Source organism: Carassius gibelio, chromosome A21 (assembly GCF_023724105.1).
Source record: "Carassius gibelio isolate Cgi1373 ecotype wild population from Czech Republic chromosome A21, carGib1.2-hapl.c, whole genome shotgun sequence".
NCBI classification, from domain to species: domain Eukaryota; kingdom Metazoa; phylum Chordata; class Actinopteri; order Cypriniformes; family Cyprinidae; genus Carassius; species Carassius gibelio.
The window spans coordinates 20,917,938-20,937,900 of record NC_068391.1 but is presented as its reverse complement, the minus strand read 5'-3'; the positions used below and the strand labels follow the sequence as shown (position 1 = coordinate 20,937,900).

The window sequence follows — 19,963 nt, the reverse complement described above, 5'->3', positions numbered from 1 at the left end:
GGTTTCTGCTGGTGTCTGCAGACAGACTGGGCTCTGTTTGACAGCGTCCACACCCTGTTTGAGCTCTGTACCTTCACTGTACTGCTGAGAGTGACGCCCTGCTCCAGAACCTTCCCCGGCTCTCATAAGCAGGGCTCTGTTCTGCTGCGCATCTGGCGCTGAGACGGTAAACAGACGAGCACATAGCGAAAGAGAGCTCAAGTCACAGTATAAGTGAAAGCAGGAGTGTTAAAGACCAGGTTTGTGATTGGTGTTCTATGCAGGGATCCATGTGTACAGATCCGGCACACACTTTGGTTGCACCAGAAGGGGAGTTGAGGTTTTAAAGCACTAACAATCCTTTCATAAGTGCAGTTACTAAGATAATATTACATATTTTGACTCCTGGAAATGCACATTTAAAGGTATAGTTGACCCAAAAATAATTTACTCACCCACAGGTTATTCTAAATCTGTATTAGTTTCTTTCTTCAGCTGAACATAAAAGAAGATTTTTTTAAGGATGTTGGAGTTGCTGCTAGTTGCTGGTTATCAGTTGCTGTTAGATATTGACTTTCATAGTATGAAAAATAAAAAATAAATACTATGGAAGTCAATGGCTACCAGCAACTTATAACTATCTCTTTAACAGTATAGTATTGAGTAGGTAGGTTGCAGATAGAAGTGTAATAAAGTTATATATATATATATATATATATATATATATATATAGATCGTTCGAATCGGTGAGCTGTCGACTAGAGACTCGCTCTGATTGGATCAGTCGAGTCGGTGCGCTGTCGACTAGAGACTCGCTCTGATTGGATCGTTCGAATCGGTGAGCTGTCGACTAGAGACTCGCTCAGATTGGATCGTTCGAATCGGTGAGCTGTCGACTTGAGACTCGCTCTGATTGGATCGTTCGAATCGGTGAGCTGTCGACTAGAGACTCGCTCTGATTGGATCGTTCGAATCGGTGGGCTGTCGACTAGAGACTCGCTCTGATTGGATCGTTCGAATCGGTGAGCTGTCGACTAGAGACTCGCTCTGATTGGATCGTTCGAATCGGTGCGCTGTCGACTAGAGACTCGCTCTGATTGGATCGTTCGAATCGGTGAGCTGTCGACTAGAGACTCGCTCTGATTGGATCGTTCGAATCGGTGAGCTGTCGACTAGAGACTCGCTCTGATTGGATCGTTCGAATCGGTGCGCTGTCGACTAGAGACTCGCTCTGATTGGATCGTTCGAATCGGTGAGTTGTCCACTAGAGACTCGCTCTGATTGGATCGTTCGAATCGGTGCGCTGTCGACTAGAGACTCGCTCTGATTGGATCGTTCGAATCGGTGAGCTGTCGACTAGAGACTCGCTCTGATTGGATCGTTCGAATCGGTGAGCTGTCGACTAGAGACTCGCTCTGATTGGATCGTTCGAATCGGTGCGCTGTCGACTAGAGACTCGCTCAGATTGGATCGTTCGAATCGGTGAGCTGTCGACTAGAGACTCGCTCTGATTGGATCAGTCGAGTCGGTGCGCTGTCGACTAGAGACTCGCTCTGATTGGATCGTTCGAATCGGTGAGCTGTCGACTAGAGACTCGCTCTGATTGGATCGTTCGAATCGGTGAGCTGTCGACTAGAGACTCGCTCTGATTGGATCGTTCGAATCGGTGAGCTGTCGACTAGAGACTCGCTCTGATTGGATCGTTCGAATCGGTGCGCTGTCGACTAGAGACTCGCTCTGATTGGATCGTTCGAATCGGTGAGCTGTCGACTAGAGACTCGCTCTGATTGGATCAGTCGAGTCGGTGCGCTGTCGACTAGAGACTCGCTCTGATTGGATCGTTCGAATCGGTGAGCTGTCGACTAGAGACTCGCTCTGATTGGATCGTTCGAATCGGTGAGTTGTCCACTAGAGACTCGCTCTGATTGGATCATTCGACTCAGTGAGTTGCTGACTCCAGAACAGCTGCAGCTGAATCAGACTCATTGGTGGTGTGCACATGACGTAATAGCTAGGAATCACTAGCAGCAACTCAAATTCATAGGTTTTGCGTTGTTTACAGATACTCAAATCAGTCAAACTGAGAAACCAAAACCAAACCAGAGTTTGAATAAAAGTTTAGTTTTATGTGCTGCTAACAGGACCAGTGGCCACATAGCCTGTATATAAATAATTTCATATAAATGTGGGAATCACTTGAAATAGATTGTTCGCAAGTTTCTTAGCCTATATCCACCGCCTCGTTAGCAGACAATCATTTCAATCTAGTTAAAAAAACATTCCTCTTTAATAACTTAATAACTAGGATAACGTTCAACATATGATGTGATTTTCTGTTTACACATTTCTCTGGTAATACTGTCTAAACCAGCACATTACGGACTTTCCTCCATCTTTTCCATTCTGCTTTACACTTCCCATCACGTGATTGCAAACAAGCTACACACAAATGAATCATTCAGTGCAATCTGTTACCAGATTTAACAAGTTCACTGAAAAGAATCAGCTTATTCAAGCACTGTGATAAATTTTTCTTTTACATCAGACCTTCTTGGATAGAAGATCTGCAAACATGTCCAATTTAAATGAAAACATGACTCAAACACAGACTCACCCGTAAAGAGATGGTGCCCAAGTCTTTGTTGACGGACATATCACCGGACATGTTGAGGCTGATGTCCATGCTCTCACTTGTCACATCAGAGTATCGTTTTGATAACCTGCCGTTGGCATGAGGCAGCAAACTTTCCACATCCTCGCCAGTCAAAGAGGACCTGTTGCTCATCCCAGACATGCGGTTGGTTGGCTCCTTGGACTCGGTTTGGTTCAGCATGTCGTGTGGTTGCTGGCTAGGCATCTCCCTTGGATTGTCAGCATCCTCTGGTTCCTCCAGTTTCTCAGAGGGTTGCTCTGTGGAAGATTCGGATGACTCTGAAGGTTCTGGTGTTCTCACCAAAGGCAGCTCTGGTTCGGTGCTCTCGACCACCTTGGCATCCTCCTCGGAGGTGGGTGTACTTTTTCCATCATCGATGCCAGAGTCAGAGCTGGAGGTCTTACCTGATTCCTCGCTCTCAGGTTTGTCGTGATCTTCCTCTGGCAACCTGTCACTGAGATCATCTTCCTGCTCTTTCAAAGGAGTTTCGGTGGACACAGGAGTCCTGGGCTCCTCTTCAAGCTCAATTGGAGCTTCATTGTGGCGATGGTTCCCATATAAACTGGTCTCACAAGTTTCTGATGGGTCTTTGATGGGGGCCTAGAAATAACAGACAGAAAGTGGCATTATAGGACTGGTTGACTACGGTTTGTCAGAGTAAACCAACAATGCTATGATTGCCCCAGTACTAAAACTGACTGAGAAAACAGAGATGATTTAGTGCTGTTAATAAGGCTAAAGTTGGCGACAGGCCACGAACCAACAGCAAACTCATATACAGCTGCAGGCCTATTGTCCGGTGCTTTAACTCTAAAGTAATATGGACAGCATGTCTTTTGTTTCATTTTTAAGTGAAGGCCAGATGAGAAGCGGAAGTATTTTGGAGCACACTGTACCACGTCAACACATGTACTGTGAACGGCCTAGAATAGATCTTTTAATGGATGTGAAAGTTGGGTGGGGGCACAGTTTCTGTTACAGTCAGATTACATGAGCGGAAGAGAAGCGACAACAATATTGTGCTTTGAAGGCTACTTCGAGTTGTACGACGTCCAGTGCCTTTTGTAATGGGAAACTAGAGGGCAGGGTTGCCAAGTCCTTGGTTTTACAGTGGAATTGGGCTACTTTTACACTGTTGTCGCAGGTTGTTTTTTAGTTTACGGATTAAAGTGATCACCCCCGAAACAGTAGTTGACCGAGGGGAGTCCAAAACCATGTAAATAAAACACGATTAGGCTAGTTTCTAATAGTGATTGGGCTGGTTTCGTTTTACACACACCTCGCTATAGGGGGTTTCTACAGGTTTTAAGAAGGTACATTTCAGATTTTAGACCTTTTAAGTATGTATAATATGTCAATATGCTATCTTAATAAAAAATGTCTAGTGAGTATACAATGAATGAACTTCAAAGCTTTAAATATACAACTTATAACAGATCACTTTTATTTATTATACAAAAAAATAGCTTTGGATTCAAGCAGCTGTGGTCTCAAACACTACCTTCCTGTAGCTCAAACAGTAGAGCATGACGCTTGCAACGGCAAGATCATTGGTTCCAATCCCAGGGAACGCAAGAACTTATAAAATGTATGTCTAACTTAAGTGCAATGTAAGTCATTGTGGATAAAAGCATCTGCCAAATGCATGAAGGTAAAATATATATCCTGATTACATTGCAAAAAGCGCTGTTCTTCCTCAGTATGTTTGTTTTGCTTTCCTTTGCAAATGTCTAAAGATTCTTAAATCAAGATGCATTTACTTGAAGCAAAATGACAAGTCCCATTTTCTGAAAAATTATCAAAATGAAGTGAGTCTATGATTAAAACAAATATCAAATAGAACAAATATCTGTCAGCAACTTCATTCAAAGGGAAAACACGTTTTTTTTTTTAACTCCACTGACAGATCTGTTCTTGTTTTAAGCAAAAACTTTTGTTCAACAACACTTCATGAAATCTTCATTCTGCATCCCAAGTATCTTGAGGTTAGCATGTTAAGATTTATGTATTACCAAACCAAGAAAAAACAATACTGAGCAAGATATTAATTTTTTTGCAGTGCATGCAACATTTATTGCCATTACTAAGAATTGAGGACTTTTTGCAGCTATTTAAGACATTTTAAGGCATTCATTTGCGGAAGAGTGAATTTAGACTTTTTTAAAGTCAGACACTGAAACATTAGCCATACAACCAGAGAAATGCACAATCTGATCTTGGACACTTAGCAAAGTTCAGCTTGGTCAGCACTTGGATGGGAGACCACATTGGAAGTGTTTAAGACTTCTGGCTGTAATTACTTCATCAATGCATTGCATTGTGGGACACAGCATTCCCTGCTCTGCTGCATGCATCTAATTTTGGCAATGATCATCCAGGTGTTTTATGTGTACATAAAACGTGCTTATTGTATAGTTACATAACTAAAATGAGCACATAACTGCATAATTCATTGTGTTCTTGTCATGTTTGTGCTGCTTTTGTCTTTCACATATACACCTGCAATGAATGATGGAATAAACTTTCCATACAATAACAATTACAGTTTTCAAACCACTACACAAATATGTCTCTCTATACGCCCTAAGCACTTTTCCATGAGCAGTGCATTATTTGTACCCTCTATCTGCATACACTGAGAGCTGTGTGAAACAGAGACACAGGGGTGATGAGTGAGAGATGTCAGACCTGTACAGGTGAGAGGTCAGCAGGGTCCTCGTCTTCTGCTTCTTCTTGGTTGTCCTCGATCTCCTCCATCACCTCAGCCTTGGCCTCGGCCACCAGCTCTCTCAGCGGACGGTTGGACTTCACCGAACTGACGAAAGGATGCTGAAACACAGCACACACGTGCAAGGATTACACATAGCAGTAACTCCAAAGCAGTTATTTATTTGTGCATAACAATAACATGCCACTCATTGAAAAGTGTTTCAAATGCCCATCCTTGACCTTTCAGATTGTCATAGGACTTGTGTTGGTATGGTATTTCACCTGAAATCTGCGAAGTTGGCTTTTCATTAAAAAAATTTTTTTTAAAAATAAAATATTCTTGAGAGAGTCTGGGGTTTAATTAGGAGAAGAGCTGAGTGAGAAGAAGGTTGTGCGGTGCTCAGGTACGCAGGACTGAACTGTGAAAGCAGCAGTGTAATGGAGAGAAATGCTGCTCTCATCTATTATTCAGCTGAGTTGCACCTTGTTTAATTGAAGCGTCGCAGCTGCTGAGCGTTTGTGAGGGCGAGTCAAGCATTAAAAACATACAGCCAGCAATATCCATTACTGCAAAAACAACCAATGAAGAAACTACAGCCCAGTTCACACAACATGCATCATCAACTGCCTCCCAATTCATAGTTAGCAGAAAATAACCAATGTTGCCAACACCGACTTTGTATAAAAGTTGCTTCTGTGGAACATTCATATGATGTCTTTAGATGCATGTGATGCTGTTTCAGGTATGTTAAGGTCTCTTGACCTCCACTTTAGTTTTTGATGATCAGTTTAAACTACAGTCCGACTTATAAACACTTTGACTTTGCAGTAAATGTTTGGCACTCAGGATATAACAGAGATATATGAACTTAGCACACAACGCTTCACTGAAATGCGTGTGCTGCATATTAATTTCACCTTCAGCCCAACAAACACCTGTCTTCCAGGCTGCTTTGTATGCAGCAGAGCATTAAATGAATATGTAACATGAAACACCCAGAAGTGAGAGTGCTATCAGAAAGTGAGCTGAAGTTCCTTTATATTGAGTATTGTGCTCTGCAGACCACAGAATTAACTTTGAACACTCATCAATAGTCAGAGAATTTAGCAGCCACAAATTACTCGTAGTTTATGTAGGAAGTACAAATAAATTATTAATGTAAAAATAAATTAATATGGCTCATACACAAGACACACCATTTTGATGTCTGCATCAAATTAAAATTATAAAAGTGATTTTATATAGACAGAAAGCATATTAAATGCAATTAAACTGTACACTTTAATGTTTCAAATAACTTTTGTGAATAAAAATGGAAAAATATGGGTGAAATAATAATGATTGCTTCCAAGATGTATTCATGCAAAAATTGAACACCATGCTTATTTTGACTTTTAATTATTAAAATATATTAAGAGAAAGTAATCATTCTAAATTGCATTATATTATCAAAGATTAAAAACATTTTGCAGACAAACAGGTCAAATCTAGTGGTTTGAAGGCAAAGACTGATAATAGAAGATTTAAAAATGACAATTAATTTGATTTTAGGGCTTTGATTTGATTCCAAAATAGAGCATTTTAATGATGCCTGATGAGTTTCATACTTAATTACTTTTTTAGCGTCTGTCTTCTGTAAATCATGGTAATATATATATATATATATTTTTTTTTTATTAACTGGATACATTGTAATGTCATGTCACTCCATTATAATGGAGTGTCTCATATCACTTACATTATCTTTATCTTTCACTCTTACAATTTCATGTGAACTATCGAGCTGCGGTTTCTAATAAAACTCCCGGCACGTTCTGAAGCCGATTCGGGACTATTCTGGGCTGTTCATATGTACATGATCTTTTTCATTTTGTTTTGCTCAGCAGAAGGGTGGAGAAATATCCCAAAGGAAGAATACAAACTGCTGTAATTCCGTTCAGCCAGCAGCACAGGAAGTCTTGAAGTTTTCGGTGGCCTTACATTTATTTGCACACACTGTATCACAATGTGTTAAACTCCAGATGACAAGTGTATGAGTGAAACGCCTTACGTCTAGAAGCTGAGCAGCTGTCGGCCTCGTCTCAGGGTTTCTGTCCAAAGCTGTTTTCAGGAAATCTTTAAATTCCATCGACCTAAAATATACAAAACCATTAAAAATTCACCCGAGAGGAGGATACAATCTTTTATTGTGCAATAGTGATACAAAAAAAACTTTTTAACATTCAGTCATATTCCATAAATGTTAAAAGCTATAAATCAAAGAAAAAGCCCCAGCTGTGCTCACAGGACAGCCCATCTTTGGAAGAAATCTTACAGTAATGATGTTAGTCACTGAAATCTTTGTGGCTCACCACTTGGCAGGCCGCTCCAGGGTGGGAGGCTCAGACTTGGCGATTTTTAGCAGGACCCTCATGGGGTTCAGCTCGTGGTGAGGCGGCTCTATCTGAGCCAGCTCGATCAGCGTGATGCCCAGAGACCAGATGTCAGCTTTGTAGTCGTATGGAGCATCTTTCATGGTCTCGCACATCACCACCTCTGGAGCCATCCTGAACATACAGGAGACATCAGGAACCATCCAAAACCAAAGGCCTCAAATACACTCCCAGTGAGGAAACAAGAAATGCAGTAACCAATTACATTAACCAAATTTTAAAAATAAATACTTAAAATGTTTGTAATCAGATTACGGTTACTTTTTATGGATTACATGATTACGTATAATTCACAAAAATGGCAGTAAATTATTCACAATTCATTTGTTTCTTCAAAGCTCTGTTCAGTTTCCTGATAAACCTACTACTTATAACAGAGCATTGTTGGGGAAAGTTACTTATAAAAGTAATGCGCTACAATATTGCGTTACTTTTTTAAAAAAGTAACTAATTAAGTGTTACATTATTACAGGAGAGCTGTCAGTCAGTACATGAGAAACAGAGTAAGTGGCGTTACTTATTTGATATAAGTAACTCAGATATATTCTTGTATATTAAAAAGTAATTTGTTACTTTACTAGTTACTTGGAAAAAGTAATCGGATTACATAACTTGCGTTACTATTATATTATATGATATGATATTATATTATATATACAAAATATTTGCATTTTTATAATATATAGACAAAAATATTTCAAACCTGGCAAAAACTTTGTTCGTGTAATGTAGGGATTCCTACATTATTTTTGGGGGGGATTTTTTTTGCTGTTGTTGCTTTTTTTCCCCAAGTTGACGTTTTTTCATGTTTTCCCATATAGTACACAATAATCCCATTCAAGCCTTCGTAATAAACGAGTTAGGTCAAAAGTAATGGAAAAGTAGTCCGACTACATTACCTTATATCTGCAATACAGATTATATTACTAACTACTATTTCCGTTATTTAACCTGTATTCAGTACTTCAAGTAATCTTCCAAGAACTGTTCGCCAGTGCCTGAAATTATTTACTACAAGCCACTAATAGAACCGATAACGTCTGTTTACGAGTCAGATGAAGAGGCACTAACATCAGCCAGCTTCTGTGAGCATCTAGAGGAAGCACAAAGGTAGGAAATATATTTCATATTAAACTGAACTCTAGTTAATGAATACTTTAGTTCTGTGGGACATGACAATTTGTAGTTACGCACTGAACTTTCAGCAACCGAAGCAGTTTTGGAGGGTCGAATGTGTGTTTTAATAAATGTCATGAAAACAAGTGTTTTGTTGTTTTGTTCTTTTACAGCCACTACAGTAGAAACATAATTATATAATAAAAGATTCCCTTATGTGCAATTAAGAAGTTTATAAACACAAAAATTTAGTGTTGATTATTAAATACATTTGATTAATTAATTGATTATTGAATTAACAATATGTTTGGCTTCGATTTTGTGAAATTAAAGATTTAATTTTGGTTCCGTTGCTTTGGTGTAAAATTCAATTATGTGAATACATAATATATTGCTTAAAATATTTGTTCTTATATATGTAATTATCATGTAAAAAACAATGTTTTACATAATTGCATAATTGTATTTTACTTAAAATAATTTTTATTACCAAGTGAAACATAAAATGTTAATTTATCTTTGCCATTTTTTTTTTTTTTTTTTTAGGAGAAACATTGCATTTTTAATTATCATGGGATTGTATCTAGTGACTTGCATGAAGAGTCTGTTTGCAGTCAGTACATATTAACAGACTGCTGTAAATATTAATAAGGATGTTCTTATTAGATCAACCTTAATACCTTTCTGCAGGAAGTGATTATGACAGGAGATCACTGATTTATAGCTCTTACCAATATGGAGTCCCAATAAAAGAGTCTCGTCTTTGAAGAGTTTTTGTGTTTTTTGCAGAAACTCCAAAATCCGCTGTAACAAAAATCAGAAACTACATGAAGATTTTATTATTTTTTTAAAAATATCACGTTGCAATCTGTAAAACCTCTAATACATAAGTAACACTACCATTCAAAATTATGGGAATGGGAACAGTAAGATTTTTAAATGTTTCTGAAAATAGTCTCTTCTGCTCATCAAGGCTGCATTTATTTGATTAAAAATACAGTAAAACTGAAACATTTTTGTTGAAAAATTTGTCCAGGATTCTTCAATAATAGAAAGTTCTTTCAAGTAGTGTATATTTTTTACATTATTGGTGGTTTTCAATCTATTTTTGATCAATTAATCTTTGATTTTGCTTCTTTTTGCAGCTGATATTTCCAGTAAGCGTTGAGAAATTCATGCATGATTGTTCTGTCTATCAAATGCAGGGTTTGGATATACATTTATGTGCATCCTCAGTCACTCGTGCAGCTGATGTTTGGACGAGCTGCATCTGAAGCACGTGAGCATGTGAAAGTTTCTCACAGGAAGCAGTAAAGGCCTGATACTCTAGTATCTCTTGGCCTGACATTCTGAGCTAACATTAAACAACACACAATGAAACCACACTCAGTTACACGTTAAGCAGCATTCAGAGGGAATAATTCTCTCATTCAATCACTAAATCCGGTGAGACTGGAGTAGGGAAGTGTAATGAAATATAAACTAAGGGTGTGAGAGAGCTCAAAAGATTAGTAAGAGATATCTTGCTCTTTTACGAAACCTAGTGAGCTGCCTAAATAGAAAGCATTTTAAGGCATCGCTTTAAGGCATTTATAGTTAATAAGATAGATGTTAAGTTCAGGTATTGGGTAGTATTAGGGATGTAGAATATGGTCATGCAGAATATGTGCTTTATAAGTACTAATAAACAGCCAATATGTGAACTATAGGCATGCCAATAAGCAACTAGTTAATAGTGAGGATTGGTCCCTATACTAAAGTGTCACCGACTGGTTTTGGAACAGAATTATTGTCCCTTATTAAATTAAAACAATTGTTCATGCTTAAAATAAAGGACCTTCATCCAGAAGAGAAACCTCAGCACAAATCAACTTGTTTAATTCCATAACTGTGGTTGTCAGTTTTAAACCACACAGGATTTAATTCAGATGATCCTGATTCCTTTAGACACAAACCTAGCCTGATGTCTCCATCCAGTGTGAGGAGAACGTTTCCAGCCTTCAGGTCTCTGTGGATGATCTTCATGCTGTGGAGATACTGAAGAGCCTCCAGCATTTGTCTACAGATCACCTGGATCTGAGGCTCTTCAAGACCCCTGTCCAGCTCTGAAAGACACAAACAACACACACAAAACTCTGTCAATGTCAAATACACAAACATGCATTTTCAATAAAACTTGAGCTCGAGAGGCAGGGCAGTGTAACCAAAGGCAATGAACTCTGAGTGACCTTGACTGGCTTGTTCATAAAACACACAAAATAATGCAATATCCTGTTTAAACGTTTGCTTACTCACCCATGAGCTAATAATCAAGATCATCAAAGGGAACCTGGGGGGCTTTTATAAACATGATAAGATGAAGGAAAGCAATAGGAGATAGAGGTCTTACCTAACATAGTGGCATCGACTGCACCTCCGGGGCAAAATTCGATCATTATCTGTGGGGGGAAATGAGGTACAACATGAGATGCTTTAGTTCAGGAGAGAGTTTTCTGGCTCAGACACAGAAGAACTCAGTGGAGTTGAAAGAAAAGAGTCATTTGATGTAAACAGGAAAAGGTGGTCCAGTGTATGTGAACAGAACAGAGAACAATTTCAGATTGAGAATTTGAGGAATGAGCTTCATGATAATTAAATCATGCTTCAATTCAATAGAAAAAAAACATACACCAAACGTTTGAATAGTAATGATTATTGTTTTAAAAGATTTTTTTTTTTAATTAATCAAAGAATCCTGGAAAAGTATCACAGGTTCCAGAAGAAAATAAAAAAATATTAAGCAGCACAACTGCATAGAAAACTGTTATTTTTAATTGTCATAATATTTCACAATGTTGCAGAGGTCTTTTTTATACAGTGGGGCTTCAAGGTTTGGGCACCCCTTGCAGAATCTTTGAAAATATGAGTAATTTTCAAAAAATAAGAGAGATCATACTAAATGCATGTTATTTTTTATTTAGTACTGTCCTGAGTAAGATATTGTGCATAAAAGATATTAACATTTAGTCCACAAGACAAAAAAATGCTGAAATTATTAAAATAACCCTACTCAAAAGTTTGGGAACCCTTGGTTCTTAGTACTGTGTTCTGTTACCTGATGATCCTCGACTGTCTTTCTGTTTTGTGATGGTTGTGCATGAGTCCCTTGTTTGTTCTGAACAGTTAAACTGAGCAGCCTTCTTCAGAAAAATCTTTAAGGTCCTGCAGATTCTTCAGTTTTCCATCATCTTTACATATTTGAACCCTTTCCAGCAGTGACTTTATGATTTTGAGATGCACCTTATCACACTGAGGACATTTGAGGGACTCAAACAAAACTATTTAAAAAGATTCAAACATTCACTGATGCTCCAGAAGGAAACAAGATGCATTAAGAGCTGGGGGGTGAAAACTTTTGGAATTTGAAGATCAAGGTAAATTGTACTTAATTTGTGTACCTGGAAACATACAAGTATCTTCTGTTGCATACGAAGGGCAGAACTAAATGGAAAAAAATTATATTTCAACAAAATAAGACAAATTTGGCCATCTTCATCGTGTTCAAAAGTTTTCACCCCCAGCTCTTAATGCATCTTGTTTCCTTCTGGAGCATCAGTGAATGTTTGAATCTTTTTAAATAGTTGTGTTTGAGTCCCTCAAATGTCCTCATTGTGATAAGGTGTATCTGAAAATCATAAAGTCACTGCTGGAAAGGGTTCAAATATGCAAAGACGCTGGAAAACTGAAGAATCTGCAGGACCTTAAAGATTTTTCTGAAGAACGCTGCTCAGTTTATCTCTTCAGAACAAACAAGGGACTCATGCACAACCATCACAAAACAGAAAGACAGTCGAGGATCATCAGGTAACAGAACACAGTACTAAGAACCAAGGGTTCCCAAACTTTTGAGTGGGGTTATTTATATATATATATATATATATATATATATATATATATATATATATATATATATATATATATATATTCATTTTTTTTTGTCTTGTGGACTAAATTTTTATATCTTTTATGCACAATATCTTACTCAGGACAGTACTAAATAAAATATAACATGCATTAAGTATGATTTCTCTTATTTTTTGTAAATTACTCATATTTTCACAGATTCTGCAAGGGGTGCCCAAACTTTCGAGCCCCACTGTATGTATTGTTACAGTTTTACTGTATTGTTTTATCAAAGAAATGCAACCAGAGACTTCTTTGAAAAACATAAAAAGTCTTACTGATCCCAAAATTGTGAACAGCAAATTACAAAAAAAAAAAAAAAAAAAAAAAAAAACTGACTTTCCACCTCATGATTATTAAATCAGTCTGGCAGAATGACTGGTTGGATGGGCAAACATTGCCTTGAGATGATGATAATTTGGGTGAAATGCGGTTGGTATAAAAATTATTAATGCCATTTACACTGCAGCTTAACCAGACACGAAACAAATGGCTTAAAGTGACCAGAAATGTTTTTGTGCTCAATGGAAGAGAAAATTCTGTACGTGACACAATCACATCAAATAAGAACGTATCTGATGTTTAAACAGTTTGGCCTAATGAGTTTCCACCGTGGACAGGGCTTCAGTGCAGAAATAACTTAATAATAAAACACAAAACTGAAAAAGGATAAAAACGGACATTTGAATAGAAGAGACAGATTTTATCGTAGCCTTTTTAGGACATGTTCTACAGTTTGACAATAAAAATAAATGTTCTCAAATCACTGCTATTTCTATGGAACTTGAGTTAATCAGATTAAATGGCTGAGGCTGTTCATGTATTTATAGACTCCACTGATGTTTCAGTTTTTGTTCCTCTTTTTAAACAAGATTGTGCAATAAGGATTAAAAGATAAACTTACTGTACCACATAAAAACAAGACAAAATTCCATTAAAAAAAGTTAATGATATTGATCAAATATCAAATTGAATACCAAAAAAAATGGTTTTACCATGATATCAAAACATTCACAAGTGATGTTAAAACTCCATGGCTAAAGAAAAAAAAAAAAACATTCATAAGGTTGAAAAGATTTTTGCCAGTTTTAACTCTTTTTGACTGGTTTAACACCAAACCATCTCTAATCTGAAATAAATAATATGAACATGCCTCGAAAAAAATATATGCAGTAATTATAATTCAGCATCATAAACTCTCATATCATAAAAACAGAAATGCTAGCAATATCTCTGTGTGTACAGTATCAAAGCTGTTTATTAATATTGACGTGATAAGTTTACAACATAAAAAATACTCATGTGTTGTAAATGCTAACCATCTAAACTGATTTAGTTTTTGCAGTCAAAGCACATTTCTGAGTCATTAGACAATTTCACAGCATTTTCTCCATGCTCTCTCCAGATTAATGGGATAAGTGCCTCCCTGTTCAACATGAGCCAAGAAAACCTACACCTCACATCGCCTGCCAAAACAAAAATGAACCAAGATCTTCACAAACTGTAATCTGGCTGTCACTGACATGAATTTACAAGTTTTGCACACAGTTCCAGAAAGTCCCATCAAAATTTCTATAAAAATCCATAAGAAAATAACAGGAATTTCCCCTGGAACTGAAAGAGTGCCTTCAGAAGATTAAAACTTAATGAATCTGTCGCAGATATCATGCCTGTCAATACATTTCGACCTACTTTAAGAGGAGTCTTAATGCTGAAACTTCATGGTTTTAACATGTTAAAAGAAGTTCATCCAAACACATGCACTTAGTCGTTGTGTAATCTTGTCACCCCAAAACAAGTACTACATAAAATTAATAAATGAAAACAATAAAAGGCCGCACAATAAACGCATGAAAACTGTGACTTTTGTGCTATATATTTAAACTCCTCTTGAGTCATATGATAAGACTGTATAAGGAACAGGTTTAATTTGTCACTGTCATTCTTCAAATTCATATGGGTTTGGAATGACATGATTAATAATTACAGAATTTTCATTTCTGGCTGATCTACTCCTTTAGGAATGTTAATAGTTTTAGAGATTCTTCAAAGATCGAGCATAACAGCAGTGTTAGCAAGGTCTTAAAGACACTAAACCAAAACTCCAAAAGTATTCCAAATGATTTATTCATGGAAATACCGTCCCATCAAAGTAAGCCCACTACCCTTAGGTCTCGACCCCTGTGTCTGTATATTTAGTGATGGAGGAAATAACTAAGTGACATAAGGTTTCACGATTGCCTCCAAGAAACTGCATACCAAAGCAAAGAGACATGGCACCAATCCAACAAACCAATGCACAACCCAATAAAACTAATGTTGTCATGGAAGCAACTTCACTCCTGAATCACTCTGTTCATCTTTGCACATTCAGACAGCAAACAAACATATAAGGGACATTATAATAATATTTATCAACTATTATCTATTATTTAACGGGCATTGCTCGGTTAGTTAGTTTGGGTGTTTGGTTGGTTGCTATGTGGTTAATAACTGGCCTCTGGTCTCTAAAAAAGTGGAATTTAGTTTAATTCACTAAGTATTTGCACAAATAAAATCTGCATAAGTTTTCACAAACAAGTCGTGATTCATCAATAAGCTTTACACATGGACACACACACTCTAGTTGGCCTTAAATGCCTTAAAATGTATGTCATATAAAAGTCTTCAGGGTATACTGGTCTCTAGATATGGACTGGGACCTGGCTCAGGGCTTCAAGAATGAAGTGTAATAACAGTAAAGCTTGCCTTAGAGACATGAATCTGTCCCTAAACAACAGCAGATTATGATGAAGCTGACGTGACCAAACAAGTTTCCTGTCTCATGATCTAGCTATTATATAATTGTTGCATGTCCAGGGTGGTTCCCTATGGCCCAAAATGCTGGGTTAGGAAAATGGATGGACAGATGAATGAAACAACAGCAAATAGTCACCACATCTACTGTGAACTATCAAAAAAGACTCACTTTCAGTGTAATCATTACTGATGAAAGTGACGAAAATGACGTGACATTCAGCCAAGTATGGTGACCCAAACTCAGAATTTGTGCTCTGCATTTAACCCATCCGAAGTGCACACACACAGAGCAGTGAACACACACACACACAATGTGAGCACACACCCGGAGCAGTGGGCAGCCATTTATGCTGCGGAGCCCGGGGAGCAGTTTTGGGGGTTCAATGCCTTGCTCAAGGGCACCTAAGTCGTGGTATTGAAGGTGGAGAGAGAACTGTACATGCACTCCCCCCACCCACAATTCCTGCCGGCCCAGGACTCAAACTCACAACCTTTCGATTGGGAGTCCGACTCTCTAACCATTAGGCCGATTTGTGGTTCAATGGCAAATAACCATGAAAAAAGGAAGTAATGTCTATTCATGTTGGTTTTAGGGGGAAACTTTGAATTGGCTTTGTTTTGGTCTATTTTAAAATACATTACAAAATATATCTGAAAATGTATTCACAGGTCCAGACCGGTCCATTTTAAAGATATATTTTAGGGATCTAACGATAAACCGAGAGACAGTTGAAAATCGGTAAACATATGTGACGATTCAATTCGGTTGAGATTCAATTAGGGGTAAGGGGAACTTAATGTCTTTAGAAAAGTTTAGATTATATTTCTTCTTTTTAGTTTTGTTATTTACATTTACATTATATTTTAATTTTGTTATTTAGCTGAAACTTTTATCCAAAGTGTATATTTGTTTAGTGATATATTTTAATCTCACAAAGAAATGTGAAGCAATTTGACCAACCAATATTAAATGGACACATTTAATCCCTATATAAAGAAAGACCTTTCATTTCAGGAACACCTGTTGACGTAATGCAGACTGGAGAAACCAGTCGCTGGGAGTTTAGCATCTACATCTACATCAGTTGCTTTCTTTCTGAAATGCCTGAAATGCCTTGCATTGATGCCCACGGGTTCAGGAAGGCAGAAAAACCAGTCCGACAACAAAAACAAAGTCAGATTGTGAGAGTCTAAGCAAACTCACACAAGCACAGGTGAGATTCCTCGAGGGCCTACACGCATATCTCTCACAAATGCAACAAGAGGTAAAACAAACAGAAACGACAAATCAACAACAATGCTATCAGCTGCAGGAGTCAATAAGGACTGAAAACCTCAACTGATTCTGTAAATGTACCCTGAACCCTATTCAACCTGCTGAATAATTAATTATGATGATTATCACTTTCACCTCACTGGCACAGAGCTCCACATTTACATTTAGATGCAACAGTCAGCTAAACACAATTTATCCAAGTGTCTGTAGAGAGAGAAGCCATGATCACGAACATGGATTTTCCTTGATGTAGCATGTTGACATGGAATGGAAACTTTACAGCCACCTGTCTACTATTCTAATAATATGTGAAACAGCATGTAGCATATTATAATTAATGTGCTATTCATGTGTTTATCATCATTCTATGCAACATCGACAGTTAAACGACAACTGAACTGAGATGAATCAACATTGAACTAAATTGAGCTGATTAATGACACCTGTAATCTGTAGAGCTGCTTAGATATAATTCGATAAATTATGAATTTTGGTGAACTATTTAAGGTGAATGATTCAAAAAATGGTTATGAAATTGCGAATGATTTTGGTGAAAGAAACCTTGAGTAACATTGACTGAAGTTCAGATTATATCCATTTAATGTTCTTCACAGTACGTAATGTCTTCACATAGCACTAGTCAGAAAAAAAAACAAAGCAAAACAAAACAATCCTACCATTAACCTCTGCTGTGATACTAGACACAACATTAATTTCTGATAATGTCATGGCAACACTGGACTGAAGCAGAGAGAGTGTGTAATGGCGATAACAAAGGATAAAAGTAGATTATGTTGCTGTTAAAGCACAGATAGAGAAGAGATAGCTGTCTTGTGCTCACATCCTTTATCCGGCTGTTTAATTGGCTCTTAGAAGCAACAGTTTACAAGAGTTCAGAAAATACACACACATACACAGGTGCATCTCAAATTAGAATGTAATGGAAAAGTTAATTTATTTCATTAATTCAACTAAAATTGTGAAACTTGTGTATTAAATAAATTAGTTTAAGTCTTTGCTTCTTTTAATTGTGATGATTTTGACTCACATTTAAGAAAAAAAACATTCACTACAACATTCACTTTTTTTTTTAAATCACTATCTCAACAAATTACAATACTTCATAAGACATTTTTTGTGAATTGTTGGCTTCTGAACAGTATGTTAATTTACTATACATGTACTCAATACATGGTAGGGACTCCTTTTGCTTTAATTACTGCCTCAGTTCAGTGTGGCATGGAGGTGATCAGTTTGTGGCACTGCTGAGGTGGTCTGGAAGCCCAGGTTTCTTTGATAGTGGCCTTCAGCTCATCTGCATTGTTTGGTGTCTTGTTTCTCATCTTCCTCTTGACAATAGCTCATAGATTCTCTCTGGGGTTCAGGTCTGGTGAGTTTGCTGGCCAGTCAAGCACACCAACACCATGGTCATTTAACCAACTTTTGGTGCTTTTGGAAGTGTGTGTAGATGCCAAATCCTGCTGGAAAATGAAATCAGAATCTTCAAAAAGCTGGTCAGCAGAAGGAAGCATGAAGTGCTTCAAAATTTCTTTGTAAACGGGTGCAGTGACTTTGGGTTTCAAAAAAACACAATGGACCAACACCAGCAGATGACATTGCACCAAAAATCATCACAGACTGTGGAAACTTAACACTGGACTTCAAGCAACTTGGGCTATGAGCTCCTCCAGCCTTCCTCCAGACTCTGGGACCTTGGTTTCCAAATGAAATACAAATCTTGCTCTCATCTGAAAAGATGACTTTGGATCACTGGGTAACAGTCCAGTTCTTCTTCTCCTTAGCTCAGGTAAGACACCTCTGTCATTGTCTGTGGTTCTGCAAATGTCTGTGTGTAGTGGCTCTTGATGCCTTGACCCCAGCCTCAGTCCATTCCTTGTGAAGTTCACTCAAATTCTTGAATCGATTTTGCTTCAAAATCCTCATAAGGCTACAGTTCTCTCGGTTGGTTGTGCACTTTTTTTCTTCCACTCAACTTTGTTAACATGCTTGGATACAGCAATCTGTGAACAGCCAGCTTCTTTGGCAATGAATGTTTGTGGCTTACTCTTGTGAAGGCTGTAAATGATTGTCTTCTGGACAACGGTCTTCCCCACGATTGTGTAGCCTAATGAACCAAACTGAGAGACCATTTTCAAGGCTCAGGAAATCTTTGCAGGCAACATTTCCACGTCATTCTAGTTTATTGAGATGCACCTCTGTGCGCATATACACACACACACACACACACACACACATATATATAGTGTGTGTGTAAAGGACAATCCACAGCTAGCTGTGCATTAAACAATTTTAATGCATGATGTGGAGGCAAAGATATATATATATATTCCAGTTTAATATGCACAGACAGCTTACTGACAAATAAATATAAGAGCTAACATTATAAATGTTAATAAAAAAAATAAAAGGTTGGAACTGGCTTACATTGTTTAATGGCCATTTATGTTTTGCATTTTATGATTAAAAAAATGATCAGGAAAATATATTTATTTGTAAATGAACAACATTTTACTAAAATGGTTTACCAGTCTCAAATCAAATTCCATATATATAATAGCTCAGTGAAATGAGGTACATACAACAGATATGAATAGAAATACAGTAGATGTAGAGATGGGGTGGTGGAGGGATGCCGAATTATGTCACTTCACATCACAGGTGAACAATGTGATAATCTGCACATTTAAAAAGGTTAAATGGTTAAAAAAAAATGTTTGATATTATTGTTTTGAAGTCTATTTTGTAATGCATTCTCGAAGGTAAGTTTACAGTGGGACTTTGTTTTTGTGGCATTCAAATGAAAATGTGACCACTTCAGAAATCCCCCATTCTTCTCACACATCTGAATGCCAGTGTGTAATGAAATCGTAATTAAACAATCTGTGGTGAACTGCTTGTCTAAATGTAAACAATCAAAATGCTTGAGGTCTGAGGACAATCTTATGCTTTCATTTCAGAATCAGTATCAATCATCTCGACACACTCAAGTTAAAAAGAACAAGTGCTCATTGTTTGACAAGTGTGCAGCCGTTTCC

At 37.4% G+C, this 19,963-nt stretch overlaps 1 protein-coding gene across 1 annotated transcript in view; it reads right to left on the bottom strand.

Moving 5' to 3' along the window:
- The window catches only part of LOC127941512 (serine/threonine-protein kinase 10), a 40,750-nt gene that overhangs the window by 10,909 nt on the left and 9,878 nt on the right, over positions 1-19,963 (bottom strand). Inside the window, exons 3-9 of the mRNA XM_052536594.1 lie at positions 11,280-11,328; positions 10,846-10,995; positions 9,622-9,694; positions 7,694-7,888; positions 7,393-7,474; positions 5,321-5,461; positions 2,594-3,232 (exon numbers count right to left, since the gene is read on the bottom strand). Of these exons, the coding sequence (XP_052392554.1) occupies positions 2,594-3,232; positions 5,321-5,461; positions 7,393-7,474; positions 7,694-7,888; positions 9,622-9,694; positions 10,846-10,995; positions 11,280-11,328 (1,329 nt within the window). The remainder of the gene's footprint in view (positions 1-2,593; positions 3,233-5,320; positions 5,462-7,392; positions 7,475-7,693; positions 7,889-9,621; positions 9,695-10,845; positions 10,996-11,279; positions 11,329-19,963) is intronic.